General features: G+C 36.8%; 1 protein-coding gene and 2 pseudogenes across 2 annotated transcripts; all 3 read left to right on the top strand.

The window, feature by feature from the left end:
• Window positions 1–15,692: 15,692 nt before the first annotated feature.
• On the top strand, window positions 15,693–17,986 carry LOC149139352 (protein DETOXIFICATION 41-like; annotated as a pseudogene). Its single transcript, XR_016265045.1, has 7 exons — window positions 15,693–15,807; window positions 16,041–16,540; window positions 16,657–16,743; window positions 16,881–16,937; window positions 17,202–17,440; window positions 17,550–17,668; window positions 17,837–17,986. The product of XR_016265045.1 is annotated as a protein DETOXIFICATION 41-like (transcript).
• Window positions 17,987–19,460: 1,474 nt separating this feature from the next.
• LOC149139351 (peroxisomal fatty acid beta-oxidation multifunctional protein AIM1 pseudogene) lies at window positions 19,461–21,553 on the top strand (annotated as a pseudogene).
• Window positions 21,554–21,558: 5 nt separating this feature from the next.
• LOC149139350 (protein CYPRO4-like) lies at window positions 21,559–24,167 on the top strand. The gene is made up of 2 exons (XM_089449386.1): window positions 21,559–21,864; window positions 23,762–24,167. Exons 1-2 carry the CDS (start codon window positions 21,598–21,600, stop codon window positions 24,035–24,037), a joined length of 543 nt encoding a protein of 180 aa, XP_089305512.1. The 5' UTR covers window positions 21,559–21,597; the 3' UTR covers window positions 24,038–24,167.
• The last annotated feature ends 285 nt before the right edge of the window (window positions 24,168–24,452 follow it).

Genomic DNA, 24,452 nt, shown 5'->3' with positions numbered 1-24,452 from the left:
GTATTTATGAAAGTTGACTTCTATATATGTACTTGAATATCTATTTGCATATACAAAAGTTCACACATGGAATATGATTTCTATAGAGATATTGAAGTAATCTTTCATATATGCATGTTTCCCCATATATATCCATATATAGAAGTTTCACATATACGGAATACATCTTCTGTATATGCACACTTCCATATATGTACATATACAGAAGCTACATATAGAAGCCATCACTTCCATATATATGTGCATATACAGAAAATGTGCATATACTGAAGACAACTTCTGTATATGCATAGCTTCTATATATGCACATATACAGTGAATTGTGCATATACAAAATATGGCTTCCGTATATGCGTAACTTCTATATATGTAAATAGATATAGAAGCGTTCATATATGAAAAACACATGTGTAGAAATGTATTTTTATTTATGAAAGTTGACTTCTATATATGTACTTACATATTTATATGCATATATAGAGGTCGTCACATGGAATATGGTTTCTATAAAGATATTGAAGCCATATTTCATATATGCATGCTTCAATATATATTTTCATATACAAAAGTTGTGCATATATAAAAGACGATTTCTGTATATGTGTAGATTTTGTATGCACATATATATGGAAGCATGCGTATATGAAAGATGACTTTCGTATATGCATAACTTCTATATATATATATATATAGAACTCATCTTCCATAAATATATAAGTTGTGCATATATGAAAGATGAGTTCGATATATATGTGCATGTATAAAAGTTGCACATATATGGAAGTCATCTTCCGTATATGCACACTTCCATATATGTAGATATACAAAACCTGCATACAGAAGCAATTGCTTCCATATATATGTGCATATATAAAAGATGGCTTTTATATATGTGCAACTTCTGTATATGCATGTATATATGGAAGCATGCATATACAAAATATGGCTTCCATATATGTGTAACTTCTATATATGTACAACTTTTGTATATGTGCATAGACGTGGAAGTGTGCATATAAGGAAATCGCACATATGCAGAAATGAAAGTGTATTTATGAAAGTAGACTTATATACGTACTTTCATATCTATATGCATATAGAGAGGTTCACACATGGAATATTATTTCTATATATCTATTGAAGTCATATTTCGTATATGCACGCTTCCATATATATGTGCATATACAAAAGTTGCACATATATAGAAGCCATCTTTTGTATATGTGTATATTTTGTATGCCCATATATATGGAAGCATGCATATACAAAAGATAGGTTCCATATATGTGAAACTTATGTATATGCTTCTTTATAGGTGTAATTGTTGCCATATGATTGGACACTTGATCAGATATTTCCCACTGTGGGTGAGACTTAATAGAATACAAAGGTTTTCTTTGGGGGATTTAGGAATTAGAGGGTTCCATCAGAAAGAGGCGGTGCACATAATGAAGAGGTAGGGTCAGGATCTCCTTTGACACATAATAAAGAGGCAGGGGCGAGATCTCCTATGCCAGTAGAGGTTATTACCCCACCGACTGAGGAGAATGGAGGGCATGAATTGAAATTGATGCAGTGAAGACCAATAACCCCTTTCTAAGCCTGCAGGTTTGGAGGAGATCCATGAAGACTTATTTCCACATCCAATGTAGCTGGGTACCTCCCTCCTCACCTCATGTGCTCTTTCTCAATTTGATGTTGTTATTTCTTCTATTTCGAGGCCTTTTCCTTCTATTTTCATATCCATAGATAGCTCATTGGAACCTCATGACAACCTTGTAACTACTATATCTCCTTTAGTCCCCTTTATGGATCTTTCATCATGCTCGACACATTCCATGCAAACCCACAACCAAGGGAGGCCACAGGAGTTCATATACAAAGATCCCATGACTTCTTCATTTCCACACCGAATGTAGGTGGCTTTTGTTTCTTGAACTCATCCAACAAATATCCCCTGTCACTCCTCCTGTAAGGATGATAATGATGATGAACATAATACCTGTCAAAACCAGAACTAGAATAGTACATGTGTCCATCACCTCTCCTATCAAGAGTATCCAAGGGCTTGCCATCTCTAATTGTTTCATCTCTATCTGACCTGTTCCCACCATGAGATATACTACCATATGCCCCAATATATTTTTCCTCCGTCTCAGTGATGATCCAATGTGGTCATTGTATCTTTAATTCTGACAAACTCTGAAGGATTACTGCATTAACCTCTGCTTGTTTGTCATGTACCTGCATGATTCGGTCATTATCTGCTTTACAACTTCTTATTTCTACCTTCAAACTTCTCAATATGTCTGCTAAGTCAGAAGAATTCCCAACAACATGCTACTCATCTGATCCATAGGGAGAGTCTTGGGAACTATAGTCTACCATCTTGCTAGTCATCTTTGTTATTTTCTTCCTGCAAGGTATATCATGTCAGCTAAACCAAATCATAAACAAACAAACATACCTCAGTGTAGTTTAGTTAAGGATATCTCGTCTGCAAGACCAACCAGATTAGCACAATCAATATATATATATATATATATATATATATATATCAACATTTAATCATCATTTCATTCATTATCTAATCATCAATGCATGACTATACCAACCAAATACCAAGACCTCATGCATGATAAATATAACCATATAAATCCAGGCATAACAGTATATAAGCACTTGACGTGCATAACCAATGCGTAACCGACATACACTCATGACTACCACATACAACAACAACACCATCAACTTCCTCATGGTGACATCACTGCAACTATGACCACCTCCATGCATATGCAACAAGCACATAGACCACAAGCATAGAGAACACATATATGAAACTTAAATGAATGCATGAACAACACACCACCCATCTTTTCCATGGGGTCAACTATGCTCTCATACCACTCTGTACCCCCCTCCTCCCACATTTACCCAATTTAACCGGTTTTTTGGGGTAGACATGTGACGAAGCTGTGTGAACCACTACCTCGTCTCCCCGACCCCCATCATGCTGTGTGCAAGATCAATCGGTATAACCACACTATCCATTGAACTTTGAAACGATCTATCTTACCTACACCAATCAACACCATCACTAGCTCTCCATTATACTGCTACTCACACTGACTGTGTTACCGTCTAACACTCTACCCGTCCACTTTCACACTCTACCCGTCCACTATCGCTAACTGGGCTAGGAAGGACGACCACCTATTTGATATTGCTACTACTTCTTTTCCCGGCCCCAGGAAGTCAGTGGTGGCCCTGGTTAGTCCTCCAATAGTAAGTGGTCCTGGTCAAAAGCTACTACAATCTTATTCAACTACCCATGTACAGTTAAGGAAGTTGAAATGACACAACAAAACCAATCTAACCTTTTAGAAATGTCACACTAACTACAGAGCCAACCAACCCTTCCATTTGATCAACCCCTGAGACAACTTGACACTTCACTACCCTAGAGCCTCAATCACTCCCATGACATGGGCATGCATGCGACTGGGGGTTCTTGGTTCTATCTTGGTAAGGCCCTTATTTCTCGTGGCTATTCTTGCAAGGATTTCTATAGTGGTCTATTGAGATTTCTTTTTCTTTTTAGGGATGCAAATTGTAATTTGTTGTCTTCTCAAGTTTTGGTATTTCTAACCCTGTTTCGTTATGTAGAAAATAGGTGATCCTCTCGGAGCGTGTTTTCCTAATGTTGGCTCTGCGTGGCACTGATACTTTTCTTTTTTCTATTAAGATTATTCATATAATTTCCTGTATATATTCTTGGTATCTTCCAATGTTATTGAGAAGTTATAATCAAATATTTATATTTTCTCTCTATGTTGCACGTTATAGGGAAAAGAATGTGTTATCAGCAAAAACTTGCCCTTCAACAGGTAATCGAAATTGTTTTAGAGGTTTTTTAACAATTTTCTACTCCATTATGTTGGTTTATTTCTCCAATAGGGATTGCACTAATTTTAGGTTCCACTATTTTAGGTAACTCTAGCACCTGTAAGTTCAAGGGTTTTTCCATTTACAATTTTAATAGTCGATAGAAATGTTGTCTTCCACTGGCTAATCGCTCTTAATCATGCCCAGGTCGGTTTTCTCATATAATATTTGATTCTTGAAGTAGTGGTTCACGCATAAGAGATAATTGGGTTCATTTTCCTGTTCGGTGTAATTATTGCTTGTTATGGGTCATTACTGGTTTCCCTTTTTTTTTGTTCCTTCCAGCCTGACCATAGGCTTAGGAACTAGAACCATTTGTTGATATTGAGGTTGGTTTAATTTATGAAATGTGTACATATATTTAAGAGGGTTTCTCACCTCCAACTAAGCTTGACTCAAGTATTCCCACGAGAAAGACTCGGTTGACTTATTTCCTTCCACAATATGTATTCTCACATTTCCTTTCCTTACAGTGGTTATATGCATATATATATACTTCATTATTTCTAGGTGTTATGAATTATTTATTCCTATGTAAATATTATTATGTGATTGCAATTTTTTCTTCTCTTTTCCTGTTCTATTTAGATAATGGTTACAATAGTGGCTTGTGGATGAAATTCTTGTAGATTTTGAATTCAACCTGGAAATGGTTTTTACTGCTACTATTATGAAATTTACCCTTTTCTTCCTGTAGATGTACACATGTAATGAATAGTAAATCTCACAAACCCATTTATCGATGTTGAATATTGAATGTGTACATTCTTGTCCCCATTCTTTTATAATTAGTCAAGGAGTTTTTATTTATGTATTTAGTATGAAAATTATCCATCTAGGCAGTTTTTGTATCAATGCTTTCTTTTCTTTTGTTCAACAATTTTTTTTGTGCAAGGTCTCTCTTTGTTTCGAATCTGTGTTTCACCCATCTATAACTTCATTTGATATTGGTGCCAATGATGGTAGTGAGATAATTTATCTTCCTTGCACAAGCCCTTATGTCAATCCTGGAAATTTTCTTTCTTAAAATCTTTGTCAGATCCTTGAGGGAAACATGTTCCTCTTTCAAGTCACTTATATCTACCTTAATGAACTTATAACTTTGTAACCACAATTGCATTTTATTTTCTCGTGAAATTTTATTGCAGGGTTTATTAATTTTTATGATAAGATTTTTTTTTTCAAATCCCTCTTTCTGTACATTGTTAGTTTGTTTTGGTTGAGTATACCAATACTGGTAATTTAATAAATTTATTTTTCTCTAGCGAGCATCTGAAATGATGCTACTAGAACTAATCTTCGGAATGTACAGACTCAATAATTCCCCAAAATTGCATAGCATACTATCTCTTAGTAACTCGAAATTGGAAATCAAATTTTCCATAGTATCTTTCTTTGTGAGGTTTGTTTTCTACTCACTTTTGTCGAATCTAGACATTAACTGTATCAATCGTGTATGAGAAAATATCTCCAAAAATAACCTAAGTATCAAGTGGTAATTTAACTACTTCATTTGGTAATCCTGCGTAAAGACTCATCGTTTATGAAAATGAAAGATCCATCCCTTTGCTTAGCATATCCTACTCTGTCAAAGAGGAAATTATGTATATTGAACAATACACCATTTTGACTTATGCACATATAGATATTTATAAACCATTAGAGTTAAAAAAAATTATCCATATCAACAAACTAAGATGTGAGCTTCTGGTAATATTAAAATTTACTCTTTTATGTTGTTTCATCTACTCAAATTTCATTAGAATAAAACACACTCATGTATGCACTCATAAACAAGTAAATTTTCCATAGATTTATATTGTACTAATTCTTTTTCTATCCACATGCAATTCCACTGAATTACACAACCAATTCCCTTTTTCCATGCACAATTATTCCATTAACCAATACGATATATAAAAACAATATAGATCTACTTGAACATATGATGAATATTATCAATCTGTTGACGATGTTGGACCCGCCAACATGTCAAGGGGATCTCCCCGGTAAGAAGTCCCAATTAGACCTCAGACCGTTTAGTGTGGCAGTCCTAACAATGGGTCGTAAGGTAATGCCTTTACCGCGAATTTGCACAGAGGAAAGTAGGATAACTCTTTCAGTAGCAAGGGTGTGACTGATGCAGTGAGTCAAGGAAGGTATATGAGAGGTTCCAAGACTTCGAAGGGGGAAGGAGGTGAAGGTGAGTTCCATGTTGAAGGGGATCAGTCCCAACTCGACTAGGAAAACACAACACAAAAGGACATGCACAACTTCCGGCGGAGCACTCCACTTGAATGCGGAAGTCACATCATACAAGGTAATATAACACAAACAACACTCACAAATCAGTCCGAGATGAGTCTGACGGTTGTTATAACAAGGTTCATGTGAAAGGTCTGTCTGGTGTCCGGTAGAGAAGTCGACACGAGCAGTGAAAGTGTTAACAACATATACAACACATTAACAACAAGATTCATATAATTGCATGTGAATCACTTCATACACAAGTGCGTAAGTTAAACAACATATATCATGAAGGAAATCAGAGCAGTCCAACTACAATAACAACATATGCATGGAAATGTGTTGGCTCTTATTATATAAAGAAGTGTAAGTCACAATCATACAATACATCCATGTAAACCTACTAACCCCAACAGTGGAACATTACAACCACATCTACCTTCTCCTCTAAAGAGATGTACTAGCTCCATGTAGTGGAGAAGCCAAGGCGCGTTACAATATTGTCCAAGCCTTCTTCAAGATAGTCTTAGTAGAAGCCTGGCTAACCAAAAGCCCTTACAATGAGTTATGAGGTACTATTAATAGAAAAGGGTGGGGTGTCCCTTGACATTCCCCTTTGTGACATTTCAACTACCCTCATGACTCTTCACCTACTTTATGATTGTTACATCCAACTATTGACACCTGACTTACACTTAGCATGATTCAACATTACAATGCACATGTACTCAAGTGAGACAACATGGCTTGAGCGAGCCTTGCAAGACATCACTGACACTCAGTACGTTGTGATGAGACCAACTCTTTGACATGCTTGTGATGGTGAAGGTGGTGAGCTGATGACAATCTTGGTTGTCCATGATGGTGTGCATGCACCTCATGGTGACATCTTGCTTAAGGGAACTCTTGCCTTATTGCAACCGGTGCATTGGTTCAGCCCCTTCATCCAACTCGTCTCCTAACATGTGCATGGTATTCTTGGGTGCAACTGAACCATAAACACTCTAATGCATAGTGTCCATGCTGATCTTTGAGTGTGTTCTAGTGGTCATGCGTATCCACTTGTTGAAGTACATTTTCAGCTCCAGTTGGACTTGCTTCTTGTCTTCGCCTTGGTGAGTGTGTTGAATGGGTTGGGTTGCATGCGCGTGCACTATGACATGCATGCTGCTAAATCCCTTACATGTGGTCAACAACATTTCTCACCATGTTTTCTCCATATTAGATTCTGGGATGGATCTTTAACTTGTACAGGCATAGTTTCGTCCGTGAGTGCACATTGCACCTACTGTTGTTCCTAATCCTGCTGCAACTCATTCGTCTGTCTGTGCAGCTTCATGTTCTTCCTTGAGTTGCTACTTTGGCACATGCAACTCCTTCTTCGTTCCATTCTCTGTATTCACGCGACCTTCATGTCATGTCGTCACCTGATAGCCTAAGTCTCCAAAGTTGCTTTCATTATCAGTGGATCTATTTGATCTTGTAACTTTGTTCCGCGTCTATGTTGTCCACAATCTTCCTCTTGCATTCGTTGCATTCGGTATGCTGCCTTCAACTGTTGTTCATGATGCTGCTTGCTGTGATGTTGTTGCTTGATGTCCTTGTCTACGAACAACTTGATGTCTTCGTTAGTAGGCAAGCTCATAGACACTTGATCATTTGCATCCCCAAGCATGCTCTGAAAGGTGTCTTTGTCTTTTCTCTCCTGGAAACCATTGTACCTATACTGCTGAGAGGCAGATGAACACCTGCAATACCTGGGGATATGGAAACATTCATGGCAAGAAATCTGTCAGTTTAAAACCAAAATGAACATGAGAAATAACCTATAACATACCTGGGTGAATGATCATGAAGGTTGTGCAATTTCGGCCGGGAGGTCGGGATATCGACTGATAAGACTTCACAAGTCACAGTCCGAGATGTTGGGAGACTGACTGATTGCTAGAACTACGCAATGCGCATTCCACTCTGGCTGCTGACTACTGGGATTGCGTAATGCGAAATTCCAACTGCGAAGGACAGCTGGCCCAAGGACAAATTTGTGCAATTTCTTGGGCCAAGCAGCCATTATCCTCTAGAAATGTGCAAAACAGTCCTGTAGGCCAGTGTTGGGCAAGAATGCGCAAATTTGGAGAGGAAGGTGAGCCTTCCTTTCTCAGATTGTGAAATGCAGCCTTGGTGAAGGTAGAGACCGGGCCAAGGTTGGCTCGACTCGTCGACGGGCAACTGAAAGCAAGTAAATGAATGAATGCATGGTGACACTAAGTGATAGTAGAAGTGATTAACAGTGCATGCAAAACATGAATGAAATATTCAGAAAATAGATCAACATGCATGTGGGTGAGACAGTTCGCTGGTTGGGCGAACGTTCGTGCAAAATAAGTTCATGCATGCGACAATAGTGAGATAGCAACGAAAACTAAAACAAAGCTAGGACAAGCTATTATACAAGTAAACAATAGCAAGCATTCAAAGAAATCAATGAAACGATACTCCCACAAGCGAAAACACAAAAGCGACAGAAATGCAGCATAAGGCATGGGAAGCGAGATTGCCCCAAAACAACTGAGTTGAATGTGCCAATTTCTCCTAGATGTGATGTGGGATGTCAGAGCTACAAGGTTGATGTGAGCAATGAGCTTTGTAGCTTCTGCTTGATGAATTTTGATAACACCGAGGTTCGTGCATGCCACAAATCTAGGGGAAACGACACTTGGTGGGAGGTTTCTGAAATGCTCCTTACATGTAACCTCAACCTGTTAAACATTGATCCTTGAAACAAGGGATGCCTTTGCATGTTGCCTTGGGATAAGCAGCCCATGCATGCAAGTTTTTTTACTCAGTCCCAGAGGGAACCGGTCAACTCAACTGCACATGCAAGAGATTGCTCGACTGCTGGAGAAAAATGCGCATTTTCGGTTGGGAGTTGGGCTGACTTCCCAGGAGGTTTGCGCAATTTCTAGACCGAGCAACTGACTGTTGCCCAGATTTACGCAAATCCTGGGTTGAAAGCCTGCTCCTGGGAAAATTTGCGCAAATCCTGCTGGGAGGGTTGGCTGGTAGGATTGCGCAATCCTGGAGCCCAACAGGATGTTGGAGAGGATTGCGCAATTCCTAGAGGGAAGGTTGGCTACCCTCTAGGAATGCGCAATTTTCAAGGGGAAGCTACTTAGCCTGCATCTGGACCAAGTCCTAGTGAGAAACCTGTGAGGGGAATGGATCAACTTTGATCGACAGACTGCCTTTGTGCGAGGAAAAATCATGAAGCTTGAGTACTTGACGAAGCAAGATAAAGTGTTGTGCAAGGTTGGTAGGGAGGCTCCAAAAAAGGCTAAGGAAAATTTTTGGAGGGTGGTTGTAGCTGCTATAACACAATCCTTCTCTCATGACTAGAAAATAAACAACACACTTAGAATTCTTTTCATATAACCAACATTTAATAATTCTCCAGAATTTTCTAACCATGTTTATAAATTTGAACTGCACTTGGGAGATCCACTTTCCTCTCAACCTTGAACTGAGTCCGCCTGTTCCCTCGGAGTTAAGATAAGATTGCCAAAGAATCAACAACCTCTTGTGATTCTAAGTAATGTATTTTATACATTACTTCTCTAGCATGTTTTTCCTTAGCGCATCCCACTTTTCATGGGTCTACCAACCCATTGGCCTATGTTTTTTTTTTTTTTTTTGAAAAAGGTATTTCCTCCTTTTTCTTTAAATCTTGCTTTTCTCTCTTGCAGTGCTTTATTCACCCTTACTCAATGTTTTTCTGCAACTGAGTGATTTAATAGATTTTCTCTCTCGTCATATTAAATCTTATTAATCAACCCCTAGGGATTTTTTAGGAGTTATTTAAGGGAAGATTGTCTTGATCTTATCCACTAATATTGGTTTCCGGATCTTGGCAAGAATCTCTTAACTCAAGTGTTTCTTTCCCAAGTAATTTTCATATTTATTTTTCATTAATAAAATTCACTTATTATATCATCATACTTTATTGTTCATTTCAAATCAAAACCATCATGGTTTCCTAACCATCACATCTAAAAATAGTTTAATCTAAAACAAAAAAATATGACTTAAAAATAGATGGGTATTACAAATGCTTCCTGTTGCATTGTTGTATAGGCCATGTTTTCCTGGTCCTTTGGATAACGACTCCGCCAACTTAATCTGCCATGTTTGGAAAAACACCAAACTAAAACATGCACCAAAGGTCATCAACGACTGAAAGATCTATAATCTTTGACTTTTGGGGGTACAGACTTTGATTAGCCATAACATTCAATCCAGGAGGCCATTTTTTATCTTCCATATAGCAACGGAAATCTCTTTTCAAAGATCCTGCATCATCTCCTCCATGGCTTATAACATACTTTGTAATCATCTTTTCTTTTACCTTCACCCTCATCGCCTTTTCCATCAATGAAAGCATATTTCTAACACATTCAGCTCAACTTGGTAATTACCTTCTTGGATATGAACTTCATAGTAGAGCTACAACTGACTGACTACATGAAGAATTGATCCTAGTCAACTTGCTAAGGAAAATGAATCCAAATTACAACAATGTGGTTTAACTTGGAAAACCATCTACTAAAAGGATAAAAAAGGTGAAACATATATCCAAAACCAAAAATGCAATATGTTAATACTAGTGATGATAAATAGATAGTTGCATGTGACCTAGTAAGGTAAAGGGATTTTGGGTAGTTAAGCCACCATAATTGGTTCATTTTTGTCATGTATTAAGAGATGATACAAGTCTTCTTAATATAAGCCTCTTGTGGGCCAATCAAGAATGTAATGTCCTACAGATTAATACAACTTCTTTGTTTATTTGTTCTCCCTCATTTCTTAGTGTGTGCTTGTGTCTTCTATCTATCCTTGTATTCAAAAATTTAAATTTCAACCACACCACACAATAAGATTCTCACACGATAATCTAGATTATAAATCCAAAATATATTTACTTGAAGAAAATTGTGTTTAACTCAACACCACCAGAAGGGTCAACAAAATATAATGGCCTAAAAAACGAAAAAATAGTCAAACACAATTATCTTGATATACATCTTGAATTTTTATACTCTGGTACAAAAAGAATACTATATAGCTGCAAAAATGTTATGATACAAATATGATGTAATAGACCATTTCTGCTTCAAACTTCAAATCCTAAACTCGAAACCCACAACTTGCACCCCGTGTAGAAAATATGTATGCTTAGTCCAAGTTTCAATTCTTTATATAAACCAGTCAACATTTTGTACTCTTCAAAGGTAGCTTTCTACATTTTTTCTTTCGCATGTCTTTCTAAAATATGTTCATTACTTATACGCAACATAACTTTTGTATGTTTTGGAATTATTTCTACAAAATAAATACATTTATATAAAAAAATAAGGTGTGACATTATTTGAGAGAAGTAGCTCATGGAAGCATATAAGCACCAATATACCATGATCCTTATGCCCAAACTAGAAGGAAGAAAAGATTTGTCCCTCCTATTAACATATTGGTTCATTGGTTGCACTATGAATATTCCATGGGGGCTTTACTAGTGGAGCAATACCATACCACGTGGGTTCATAATGGGGATATATAATAAGGAAAATTTGACTTAATATATCAGGGGATATATAGGGGTAAAGGGTTTTTATATTAGCAAGTATAAAAAAAAGGAGCTCAAAGTTAATGAAAAAATATAAAGGGGTATAAAAAATGTTAATGAAAAATGGATACCTACAATATCTAGTGAAAGTAGGGATTCTTTAAATTGGGGAGGTGTATTGGGTTCATATTAGTAGGGGGTTAAATAATGTGATTTTTAGAGGTATTTTCCAATACGTAGTCCAATTAGGGGAATTGTTTAGTATACCATGAATGCACGTGATATGTCATAGGTTCATTGAGTGAAGCCCCCGTGGAATATTCTTATTACGTAACTAATGTAGAATAGTTGTGGAGTCTTAACATGGAGATCTAGTTTTGTTAGAAAAATGTGGTTTATGTAGTAGACATATGGTATTGATAACCATGGTATTAGCGCATAGTATCTTTTTACATGCTTATATTTCATATATTAATTTATTTTATAATTATTAATAGTAATAAAGTTACAATTTAGTAATTTTTGTGCCAATGTGTTTTGCACTACATAAATTTATATTTATAGAAATTTACTATATATATATATATTTCTTAAAATAATGAATAATGCAATATAATTTTTTAAATAATTTTAATCATTAACTAAAATATAAAATATAAAATAATAAATAATATAACACTATCACTATTAAAAAAATAAAATAACTTTAAATCAAGGAAAAAGAAGAGAAACATATAGATTTAATGTTACCAATGATATTGAAGAGCAACATATAGATTTAGTGTTACCAATGATATTTATTAACTTTGTAGAAGTCAATATAAATATTGAAATATAGGTTTGTGTATAATCCTTTTTTAAATATCTTTCCCTTCTCATTTTTAAGTTAGAGGAGATCATGTTGCATAAATGCTTAAATAACTAGAGATAAATCATTAATGGGATGTATATCTAAATAATGATAAAGTTAACTTTTGTTAATGTTTTTTATATTAGAATGGTTATCAGTTAAAATAGAAATATGTTAGTCAATTATATATATATTATTCAAATAAAAAAGCCTTAAAAAAATCAATAATTATATTGTTTAGTTTTATTAAAAGTTGTCAAACTAAAATTTATTTTGTTTAATAATTTTTTAAAAGACATTGAGTTAAAATTTTTCCATTTCTTTTTTAGAATTCAATGGAAATTATTTAAAAAACCACCTCAGTCATACACAAAATGAGACAACATTAAATAAACCTCAAACTCCAAAATTTCATTAATTTCCATCCGAATAGAGTTGGTCTCGGTGATATTGTGCTTATGTTCTTTCTTACCTGTTTTGGAAATGCCAGGTGAACTATATATCAAAATCTTAAAAACGAGAGCCATGTGGTAACTATTATTTTGAAAATGCTAGATGAAATATATATCAAAATTCTTCAAATACTAAATCCATGTCAAACTGTTTAAAGATCAATGATCAATAAAATATCAAAAACTTATAAAATGGCAGAACCAGTTACAGTGTATTTGAAAGGTATAGAAGTCTTTGCCATAACTTTCAGAAAAATATTCAGTGTTAATAATTTTCTCAAACCACACTTCAAATTTGCAATTCATGCCCACATACTCATTATTCGGTCATGTAATTACCTGAAGCCCAATGTCAAAACTCGCGACAGAAAGAAAAGGTTGTATATATATGGTTTGAATCCAAATATATAGAAACATTCGGTGATTTAATTAACTGAAGCCCAATGTCAAAACTCGAGACAGAAAGAAAAGGTTGTATATATTGGCTTGAATCTAAAATAAATAGAAACATTTGCAGTGCCTAAGAATTGAGCATCGTGTGAAAATCCCAACCACCTATGCTATGAAAGCCATGAAGCTATAATACAGCATACAACCATTTAACATAAATCCTGATTAATAATTGTAACAAGAAAGGAGAAGAGAAATTATTATATAACATAAATGTTTAATTAAAAAGTCTATTCTTTAATCGAATAAGCTTCTTGAAATTGATATAAACTTAACACACACAATGTATTTAAATTTTAAATGTGTGCAAAAGCGTAACATGTAATTCTTCAATAAAAAAAGCTTATTGAAATTAATATCATTATATTTAAATTTGTGAAACAGCGTGTCAGACAAACGCGAAAACTTGATAGTCTCCTTTTCTGTTACAGTAATATATCAATCAACTCACCATGACTTCAGAGTAAATGTGAAAAATGTTTCGACCAAGAAGAAAAGTTGTTGTTAAGTTTACAAACCGTCCGCTCTAAATGCTTCAAGCAAGATTTTTTCGTACAGACTTTCACCGACATGTTCAAGATCAAATTCCAGGCCTGGAAAGACAGTAAAGACTTAATAATGGCTAGAATAAATAAAGCAGTGGAGATACAAATCATCCATTATTCTTTGCTTAAAAAATTCTGTAAAAATTAGAAACGTTACCTTGCCCAATTATTTTTGTTATAGCAAACCCGGATTGCCACAAATCCGTCCTGGGCACTAGCGGGATTTTTTTATCTGCATTCAACACTCTGGTAAAGATTCTTGAGACAAGCCACGTTTTTTTACACGAACCAGCATTGAGAGTAACTTTATAAAAGAACCAACAGGAAAGTTAAAAATATTAGGAGAAGATTCACAAAGTTGTTTGCTGCCTCGGCATATAAGATTTTCTCGGTAACCTCATTAACCGGTAGCCTCAAATTCACACCATCAATTACCTTAGGCTCAGAAATCCTTGGAGCTTGTGCAGCATGCTACGCCTGATATTCGATGTAATACACAAACTGCAAAAGCCCTTGGAAGCTCTGATGGTGGAGCTGACGGGCCACGAATACTACGAATCACAGGGTCTTTCGGCTGCCGAATGCTTTGTTCTCGTTTATGGGATAAGTGTGGAATTTAAAAAAATTGGGTGGCACTGCCGACCCTCCCACGTTTCATTTTAAATTTAATTTCACATTTTGTGCGGGACTGCAGGGTTTCAAATCCTGAGCGCTGAGGTTTCGTTTGCATTAACTTCATCCACTTGCATGAAATACATCCAAGATATTAAGGCGGAGCGGAGCGGAGGAGCCTGTCAGAGTGGAAGCAACCGTGGAGCTTGTCGCACTCGGAGCAATGGAACCCACCGGAAAAGAAATCATCATGTATGGTAATAGCACTAGTCACTAAGCCAATGATTGGCTTGGTGATTTGTTGTTAATAGTTGCCAAAACTGACTACTACCCATTGGGCTTAACTATTCCTTTTTTTCGTTGGTTAGCGCATAGGTCTCTTTCTCCTGGATGCTGAGCGTGTAGGTCTTTTTCTCGATGCTGACTTTTTACTGCAATTTCTCCTCTCTACATTTGATGGGCCAATATCAATGATGCCTTGAAGTTTTTGCCATGGTTCGTTGTGCTTTTCTAAAATTAGTTGTGTCATTAAGTTGGTTTCGAGTGTCATTACATTGTATTTTAATACCATACAGGATGGGAGGAAGTGCATGATTAAGTGGTTGTGTAATTAAGTTAGTTTTTAGTTTTATTATTATTATTATTAGGCCGATAGGCCTTCCTTTGGAACAGACTTTCGTCGTCCTTTTCATTCTAACGTTGACACCTGTCATTAACAGCCAAATTGACATTTGGGTATTTTGCATCTTGCAGTTGGTGCGGTGAACGTGCCTTTCTCCGTGGCGGTCTCGAATCTTCACCCATGAAGCCGGCAGAAATATCTGCAAATTTGTTACAGACACTCTTCTCTACGCCATTTTCCCGGACTTCGCATTACCAGACTCGATGTCAGCCGAAGAAACCGAGTCCCGATTGAAAGAACTCCAGGTACAATGTCTAGACACATTTTCAGATTTCGATAAGGATTATATATGGCAACACTAATCATTCAACCCGCTGTAACCTCATCGTGTCCCTGTACTCTCAATTCCAATCTCCGGGACTCGAACCCGCGGGCTTCCGTTCCATTTGCCGGTGAAACCCTCAGTATGGGACTCCTTGCGGGCTCTCACGGGTGGTTTTGTGCAAACCAGAGCTAGCGATGTTGTTCAGAACGCTCTAAACAGTCGTATTAAAGGTCATCCCGATAAAGCTAGGGTTAACATGCATAGGGTCAGGGTTCGAGTTTCTCTGAGCATGGCTCAGGTTTTGAAGCACGATGAGCACTTGATTTCTAAGGCGGTGGAGGCCTTTTATGAACGGGACGTGGATTCCATGAGGGCGGCGTCTCGGATGGAGAAGTTTAGTCATCTGCCAGAGGTCCATGATAATAATGACTGGAACTGCAATACTCCTGGGCATCCTCTACTATTTTTGCAGATCCAGTATTGATTGCCATAGGGCAGAGTAAAGAAATCTCTGCTGCAGGAGGTATTTTTGCCAAAGGTCTTATTCCTCAGTTGTTTGCTTTTGCCCTCAATTGCCCCATGCAGAGGTTTTTGCAGGCTCAGAACATAGTGGCCCCTATTGCCTATATTGCTGTTGGGACATGTCTATTCCATACATTGATCACCTGGGTGGCAGTAGACAAGCTAGGATTTGGCCTGCTAGGGATAGCCCTAATAGTGAGTTTGACTTGGTGGGTTCTGGTCATTACTACTGCCTTGTATATATTCTATAGCCCATACTGCAGGCATACATGGACGGGCTTCACCTTGAAGGCCTTCACAGGACTCTGGTCATACTTCAAGTTAACTCTGGCATCGGCTGTTATGCTAACGTATGCCTTAATACTCTTTGGAAGATACACAAACTATCTAAATTATATCTGGGTGTTTACATAATAGCTTAGCCTGTTTTGACAAGTTTTGTTTTGTTCCACACCTGATTTTGCAGTTTGGAAATATGGTACATTGAAGTATTGGTGCTTGTATCGGGTTGGCTGCCAAATGCAGAGGTCGCTCTGGATTCCATTTCTGTTTGGTATGAGACTTTCCCATTTAAAGCTAACTAATTTAAAGCCAAATACAAGCTCCATGCCTATGCATTGTCCCAACTTTGTTAGATAGCTATGCCAGTTAATATATCTCTAACGTGCCAGGTTTTGAACATATATGCAGCATGAATTATTACAACTGGGAGTTGATGGCAATGTTGGGTCTCAGTACAGCTGCAAGGTATACATTTATGATTTATAGTAATATATTGTTTTATTGGGGCATTTTATGGCTATTGCAGATTTTGGGAATATCTTTAAATCTGACCATCGCCAGAGGGGTCAAACAATTGACCCCTCTCCTGAAGGTAGGATTCTCCAATATTGGGCAAAACTGCAATTCACATAAATTCAGCGGTTTTATATAGCATGGTATACCTTTTTTTTCCCATTTACTGTATCTAGAAATTGGTTTTCTTTACTGTGGTATTTATATTATTTGCAGTATAAGAGTGGGTAATGAGCTGGGAGCCAGGAGACCTAAAACTGCAAGATTTTCAGTTATAGTTGTGGTGGTCACTTGCTTCAGAATAAGTGTCATACTTGCCATTGGGATTCTGATACTGAAGAAAGAACTCGCCATGGCATTCACAAGCACCACTGTGGTTATACGCACAGTCTATGCATTGATACCTCTACTTGCAATATCTGTTCTCTTGAATGGCACCCAACCTATTCTCTCAGGTTGGAATTTTCAGTATCAACAATTTATTTGCAACAGAAAGCTGGTAGTTGATGTTTGCTATATTTAGGTTATATTTTCGTTGACATCATAAAGGTATTGTGATTGCAGGGGTGGCAATTGGATGTGGATGGCAAGCTGTGGTGGCATATGTGAATTTAGTGACATACTATCTTGTTGGCTTACCAGTTGGAATTGCTTTAGGATTGAAGACCAGTCTTGGAATCGATGTAATTATTTGAAATACATAGCTAACTTTTTCTACTTTTATTTGTTTTTTTCAATATAATTAGATTGTCCATGCTCAAAGATGCAAAATTAAAAGATAACAGAGGAATAACCTTATCCTGTTTCTGAGTATATTGTAGTATGTTTCTTTCTGACATTGGCAATGGCAGGGAATCTGGTGGGGATTAATCCTGGGAGTGGCACTGCAGACGTTAGTACTCATTATTCTTACAGCACGTACTAATTGGAACAAAGAGGTTTGTTGCATTTTCACTTCCTGAACATTTATAGAAAATAGATAAGAAAATGAATGAGCTAACGAGGTTTAGTTGCAGGTCCAATCGGCGTCGAAGAGAGTTGAGCGTTCCCAATACGGGGAGTCTGCAGATAACTCAAACGGAATGGTGGTTCCATAAGTTGCATTATTGAAATTAAGAGTGAATCGCATTGCAAAGAAAAGGGCATGCCCAATTTGATGGCAAATCGTTTTGTATGATGCGAGGTACATCGATTGGGACAACGGAAATTGAAGAAGTTACTCAATTCAATTCTTCTACCACAGGCTGCTTCTTTTCTTCTTTATAGCGGATTCAAACGAAAGTAGTTCAGGCCACGCGTGCTCGGCTTTGCGTGACATTACATGTTCCCATCCGAACTCCACTGTGGTGAGGGAGGGCAGAATATCCATGGATTAGTACCAGGTGGGGTGACCCCTGAGAAGTTCCTTCTGCTCGCTCACGCTTCAACATTATCATACATGTTTTGTTGCAATCACAGGTTGGTTAATTCTATTCTGTCATTTATTTGCTATTCATCTGCACAATTGGTCAAAATGATATTTTTTAAACATTTCCCAAACGTTTTATTAAAAGTGGTGTATCATGTGTGTGATTTGTGATCATATTGTTGTAGGATGAAATCCCCGACATTTAATAAGCCACATTGGTAGTTACTAAGCTTGGAAATAATAAGGCTTCACAATGACAACAATCAAAATGGGATTAACAAACATTTCCCTACCAATTTATTAAAACTGATGTATATGTGTGTGAGTGATCATATTATTAATGGCTGAAATTCTCAGCAAATTTCCAATGTTAATATTTATCAAGTTTGTAATTGCTTTTTTTAATATTGCAGAGAACCTTTGTTTGCCCAGTAGATGGTTGCTCTTGCAGTTACAAGAGGAAGGACCATTTAAATCGTCACATGATAAAGCATGAAGGAAAGTTATTTGTGTGCCCCAAAGAGGACTACACACTGCAATTATCAACTGTCTAATTTGAAATGCCATATGAAGCGGCATAGAGAGAGAGGTGAGTAATGGAAGAGTCTGAATCTACCATCTAGAGAGGTGAAGAAATATCCTTGCCCAATGCCATGTTGTAAGAGATGAAGAAGTATCCTTGCCCAAAGCCATGTTGTGGGAAGGTTTTTAAAAGTCCGCATTGTAAGTATTCCCCCCCCACTGCAAATATGTCTCATTTGTTTGCACTAGAACTGAGTGTTTGATTATTGCTCAGAATGATGGATTTGTAGGTCTGAGTGTTAGTTTAGTTAAGCATTTGATATCAGCTCTGCTTATTTATATTTCTACACCTTTAACATGAAATCTTGTATGTAGGGGCAAAACTTTTTTTCAATAGCATTGTTGTTCGAAACTCTATATGGACTTTGTTTTCTAGTGAAATTGCTAATCGGTAGGTCTAGCTTTTGGAAGATGAGTTTATTTTTAGAATACCTTTAAGATATTTATGATGAAGTATAATCTACATAGTAACAGGAAAAGGATGTCAAGGGCCATGTATGCTCAGTTCGTGCAGCAAGCCTTTCAGGCACCGCGTTGCTATCCAATACCGCCTCTGTCGTCTCCAAATTACAAGGAGGCGGAACTGGGTATGAAGATAAGTTGTGGATTTGAGATGATGTATCAGCAGAGATCGCATTATCAGTAAGAGATGGAGAATGCAGAACTCGGACTAAGTGGCTCAGGGGTTGCTAAAGTCCAAAGCTCGGCACTGAAAGCAGCGAGGAGTAGAGATATTGGATGGGAGGCATTCAGGAGAAGCTTTGAGAACAGGGGTTATTTCAGGGGTCTTCTTGAAGGTTCGAAGGAGCATAAGAAGCTTATGGATGAAGCATTGGACTATTACAGAAATACCACACTCTTCTCCAGAGTCAGGTAAGCTTAATTTTTTTTTCACAGATCATCCATCTGATGCACTACCTCCTCAATTTAAGTACACATTATTAGCAGTGAGAAACGTCATAAAATCAAATAATTTCTTTTATTTATTCTATATCTGGCAACTTATTTTTTTTACATGGATGGTAAACCTGGAAAGGATATCTACCCACCCTCATACATTTGAGCGAAGAACTGGTACCTTGCCAGCACGATACCATAATCTGCCGGTAGGTTAAAGAAATTCCTTTATTTATTCGTAAATGGGAATATATTATCTTTACCTGGATGGTAAACCTTGTAAGAAGCTCTACCCACCCTCACACATTTGAGCGAAGAACTGGTAACTTGCCAGGACCATACCATAATCCGCATACCTCAATAATATTCAATATAGTCAAGAGCCACACCTGGCAAATCTCATTCAAGGGAGGAGCATGCCTGTTAGGATTAGAAACCGTGTGTGCCCAGATAGTGCACACATGTATATATTAAACACGCCTCCAAGTTATATCGATAAAAAAATATACAGTACAATGAACATATTACGCAAAAAAGGTAGATAGCAGAAAGGCTTTTCCCATAGAAACATATAAAGGGCAGGTAACGTACAAAACACAGCTGTACAGAGTCCAGACACAATCAAATTGCACCCCTTAATGAAGACACATGCCTTCATGCAAGAGTGCAGCATGTGCCTGGTAGTGAAACAGAAATCAAACTATTCCTTTGCAACTTTTCAGGCATCATGCGAAGGAGTGACATATGTCTGGTCAGGAAGCACAACTAACCTATTAACTATTACCTATAAAATGTTGAAGGGGTGTGAGGGGAAACACCACATCCCCACAGGATATGCAGATTTGAGACAACTCAAGTCCATCAGACCCCAGCCAGCAAGAGCACCCTTGATGGGCCACAACAAGTCAGCAATGGCATGGGAGTGGCAGAAAAGGTTTATTTTCCTATGCCTTGCAAACAACATCACATGCACCAGTAGGCAAATTGAAACTGAGAAATGCTTCAGCAGTAAAGAAACTGTGCTGTGGCTGGAAATAAAGGGCATCATGGCTTTTTCCCAAAGCAAACTGATATCAGCTCTGCCATATGAGGATAGGACAGATAAGGTCAAATTAAAATGATTATAAAATGCAAACCAATCCTCCAAGGCCTACTAATTTGCACATACCAATTCGAAATCATAGGTCAACCTTACCAAATTCATCATATTACTGTCCAGTAAGTAGTTGACTACGTCATAATTTTATGTTCATTGAAAGAGAAGGCTTAATGACATACGCATTTGTGTGTTGATATCTGGGTGTAAGTAATGCATTAGCATATGTGTTACCATTTAACTTAATATCTGTAGTAACCATTCAATTGGTTTTATTTACAATTCTTGCAGGCTTGAAAGAAAAATATGACAAAGCAATGAGGAGAAATGATGTGAAGGCCATTGTTGTCACTGGTATGCAACTTTGCAGAAGGGATGGAAACTGTACTAAATGTTCAATGGTGTTATAAATCTTTATATATATTCATATATATAGAGAGAGATGTAAATGCTTCTGTTAAAAAATCGAGATGATTTCATGTCTATGTCTCTGTTTTGGCATTGTTAGGTAATGGAAGCATATTCTCAGGTGGTTTTGACATCAACGTTCTCCAGGAAGTACAACAGACTGGTATGCCAAACTGATTGGATCCAGTGATGGGAAGATTCGGCTTTATGGGAAAACATCTATGAGGGTGGCAAAAACAGCGTTTCCAGCTCTTGGATCACCGATCACACATGTTGATGTTACTTATGATGCGAAGTGGATTCTTGGGACTACTAATACCTATCTTATTCTTATCAGTACTGTCTTCACGGTTAAAGATGGACAGTCAAAGACAGGAGTTTCTGGGCGGAAGGGGCACAAGATTCCAGCTCCGAGATTGCTCAAGCTTACTCCAGTGGATGCACATTTGGCTGGAAAGGATAAGTTCCATGGTGGTCAGTTCTCTTGGGTAAGTGTTACTAATATGCATTTTGGTCTTCTGATTTGTATTGTTTTTCTTCCCCTTATGTTGTTTATTTGACTTTAATGTCCTGTTCAATTTTGAACTCCAACTACTACTTGTTTCAAAGTATGTATTGAAAATCATTGGTTTCCATTTCATGAAAAGTAAATTAATGAATGTTTCTATCCATTGCACTCGCAAAATTGTAAACCAAAAATTGAACAAATTTCTATAAGCCAGGGCAGCTATTAGCCATGGGGTTGTACTAGTGTTTGGTCACATTTAAGCATTTTCTAAACTAGCAAAGTTTTTTTGAAAGGGCACAGCCTAATTATTCTAAGTTTTAGTTTTTTTTCATCTGAATTCGGAGATGCAAATTTTGACCAGATTGTTATTTGTTGCTCTTTAATTTTTATTTTTTTTAATGTATAAATGGATTCAATTCGCTTAAAACCCAGTTTTTCCAAACAGAATCTAGTGATACAATCTTTGACTATATCGTGATTAGTTGTTGTTTAAAATTCATTTTTGAATGCACAAATCAATTCAGTGCCCTGAAAAACCCTTGGGATACTAGCCGCCTTCACGGCTCAAACTTGTGATTTCAATAAATCCCACCTGGATTCCAGACAAAATTGATAAAAAAAAAATTGTAAACCAAAAATTGAACAAATTTCTATAAGCCAGGGCAGCTATTAGCCATGGGGTTGTACTAGTGTTTGGTCACATTTAAGCATTTTCTAAACCAGCAAAGTTTTTTTGAAAGGGCACAGCCTAATTATTCTAAGTTTTAGTTTTTTTTCATCTGAATTCGGAGATGCAAATTTTGACCAGATTGTTATTGGTTGCTGTTTAATTTTTATTTTTTTTAATGTATAAATGGATTCAATTCGCTTAAAACCCAGTTTTTCCAAACAGAATCTAGTGATACAATCTTTGACTATATCGTGATTTGTTGTTGTTTAAAATTCATTTTTGAATGCACAAATCAATTCAGTGCCCTGAAAAACCCTTGGGATACTAGCCGCCTTCACGGCCCAAACTTGTGATTTCAATAAATCCCACCTGGATTCCAGACAAAATTGATAAAAAAAAAATATGCTTGAGAAAGAACCAAACATAGAAGAATTAGACTATGATGTTTTGAAAAGCAGTGATATTGTATGAAAAAATAAAAAATAGAGTACCTAAGTTGCTCGGAACTTCATTAATACTTTTGGGGACTTCTTTCAAAGTTTAAGACTTTTTTATGTACAACAAATCCGTTTCTCTTAATGAACTGCACTATCCAAATTTGGTGTCGTTTCTGGACAGTAATATTTCTGGTACAGAAATGGTATGGAAATGCGGCCAACATGCAATTAGCCTTTTCTAAAATAAATTAGTCTCTGCACCTGGAACCAAAGTTTGAGATCTTCAACGGGCACAAGATGGTGAATTTCAACGTTTTGTTGCTTGGTCGAATTATCTGGTTGAATATCCAGTAATTTGTGGGGCCTTTAAAATAGCATCTTTAATTTTCAGACCAAACATCCTATTTTACTTGGCAAACCTTCTCAGCTTGTTGCTACATGGCTCATCACCTTTCTTTCAAGAAAAATGAATTCCCCGAACTGTTCCATTAATTTTTAATAGGTCTTGATTCTCCCAAACACAAATTTCAAACATGGCCTTACAGATACACAAAAATTTGGCCATATGCTTTTTCAATATCACCACTATAAACAAATAATAATGTATTAAAAGTTAGCAATTGTCTATGAAGGGATAAGGTACACAAAAAATGACTTCAACTTCATAACATGTAGCAATTGAACTTATAGGACCGTTGGCCTGCAATATAACCTTTATTAGCTCTTCAAGTGTACTAATTTCTGACATCTATTTCTCTTCATCACTGCAGGTTACTGAGAGTGGAAGGCAGGAGCGCCATGTAGTTGCCACTGTTGGTAAATTTTCTGTCATCTGGAACTTCCGTCAAGTAAAAAACAACGATCATGTGTGTTACAAGGGCCAGAATGGGCTAAAAAGCTGCTATTGCTACAAGATTGTTCCAAAAGATGTATCCATTGTGGATAGCAAATTTATGCATGACAAATTTGCTATTACAAATTCTCTAGAAGCTCCACTTGTGGTTGCAACACCAAAGAAAGTGAGCTCTTTCAGCATAGCATCTTAACAATAACATCCATTTCACACTAATCATGGCGTTGAGCAATTAACTCAAGTGATGAATTATAAACAGTTGTACTGGCTTGTGCATATAACATTCCACACCTTATTGGAGTGGAGTAAAACTAAATTCTTTATAGATTTATAATCTGTTGTATAGCTGAGAGATTGGGCATTTGGTGCGTTTGAAGCAATGCTTGTTGTAATCTGTGTAAAGTGATGAACAGGAGCTATGCTGCTTCTAAGTCTGTGTAAAGTTATGAATTGATTTTGACACCAGATGCTAACTCTGTCACTTAATTCTTATTTTGTTCAAGTGGACGGTCAGTATTGACATTTTATATAACTATTGACAGTTTATAATGGAGAAATTCGAGGAAATGGAGAGGCTTTTGAATGGTATGCATATTTTTGTCGTGAAA

This window comes from Pinus tabuliformis, chromosome X (assembly GCF_031772625.1).
Source record: "Pinus tabuliformis cultivar Carrire ecotype Pingquan chromosome X, CPIR1, whole genome shotgun sequence".
In the NCBI taxonomy this organism is placed as follows: Eukaryota; Viridiplantae; Streptophyta; class Pinopsida; order Pinales; family Pinaceae; genus Pinus; species Pinus tabuliformis.
The sequence above is the reverse complement of the archived record's forward strand: the minus strand, read 5'-3'. Positions and strand labels throughout refer to the sequence as shown.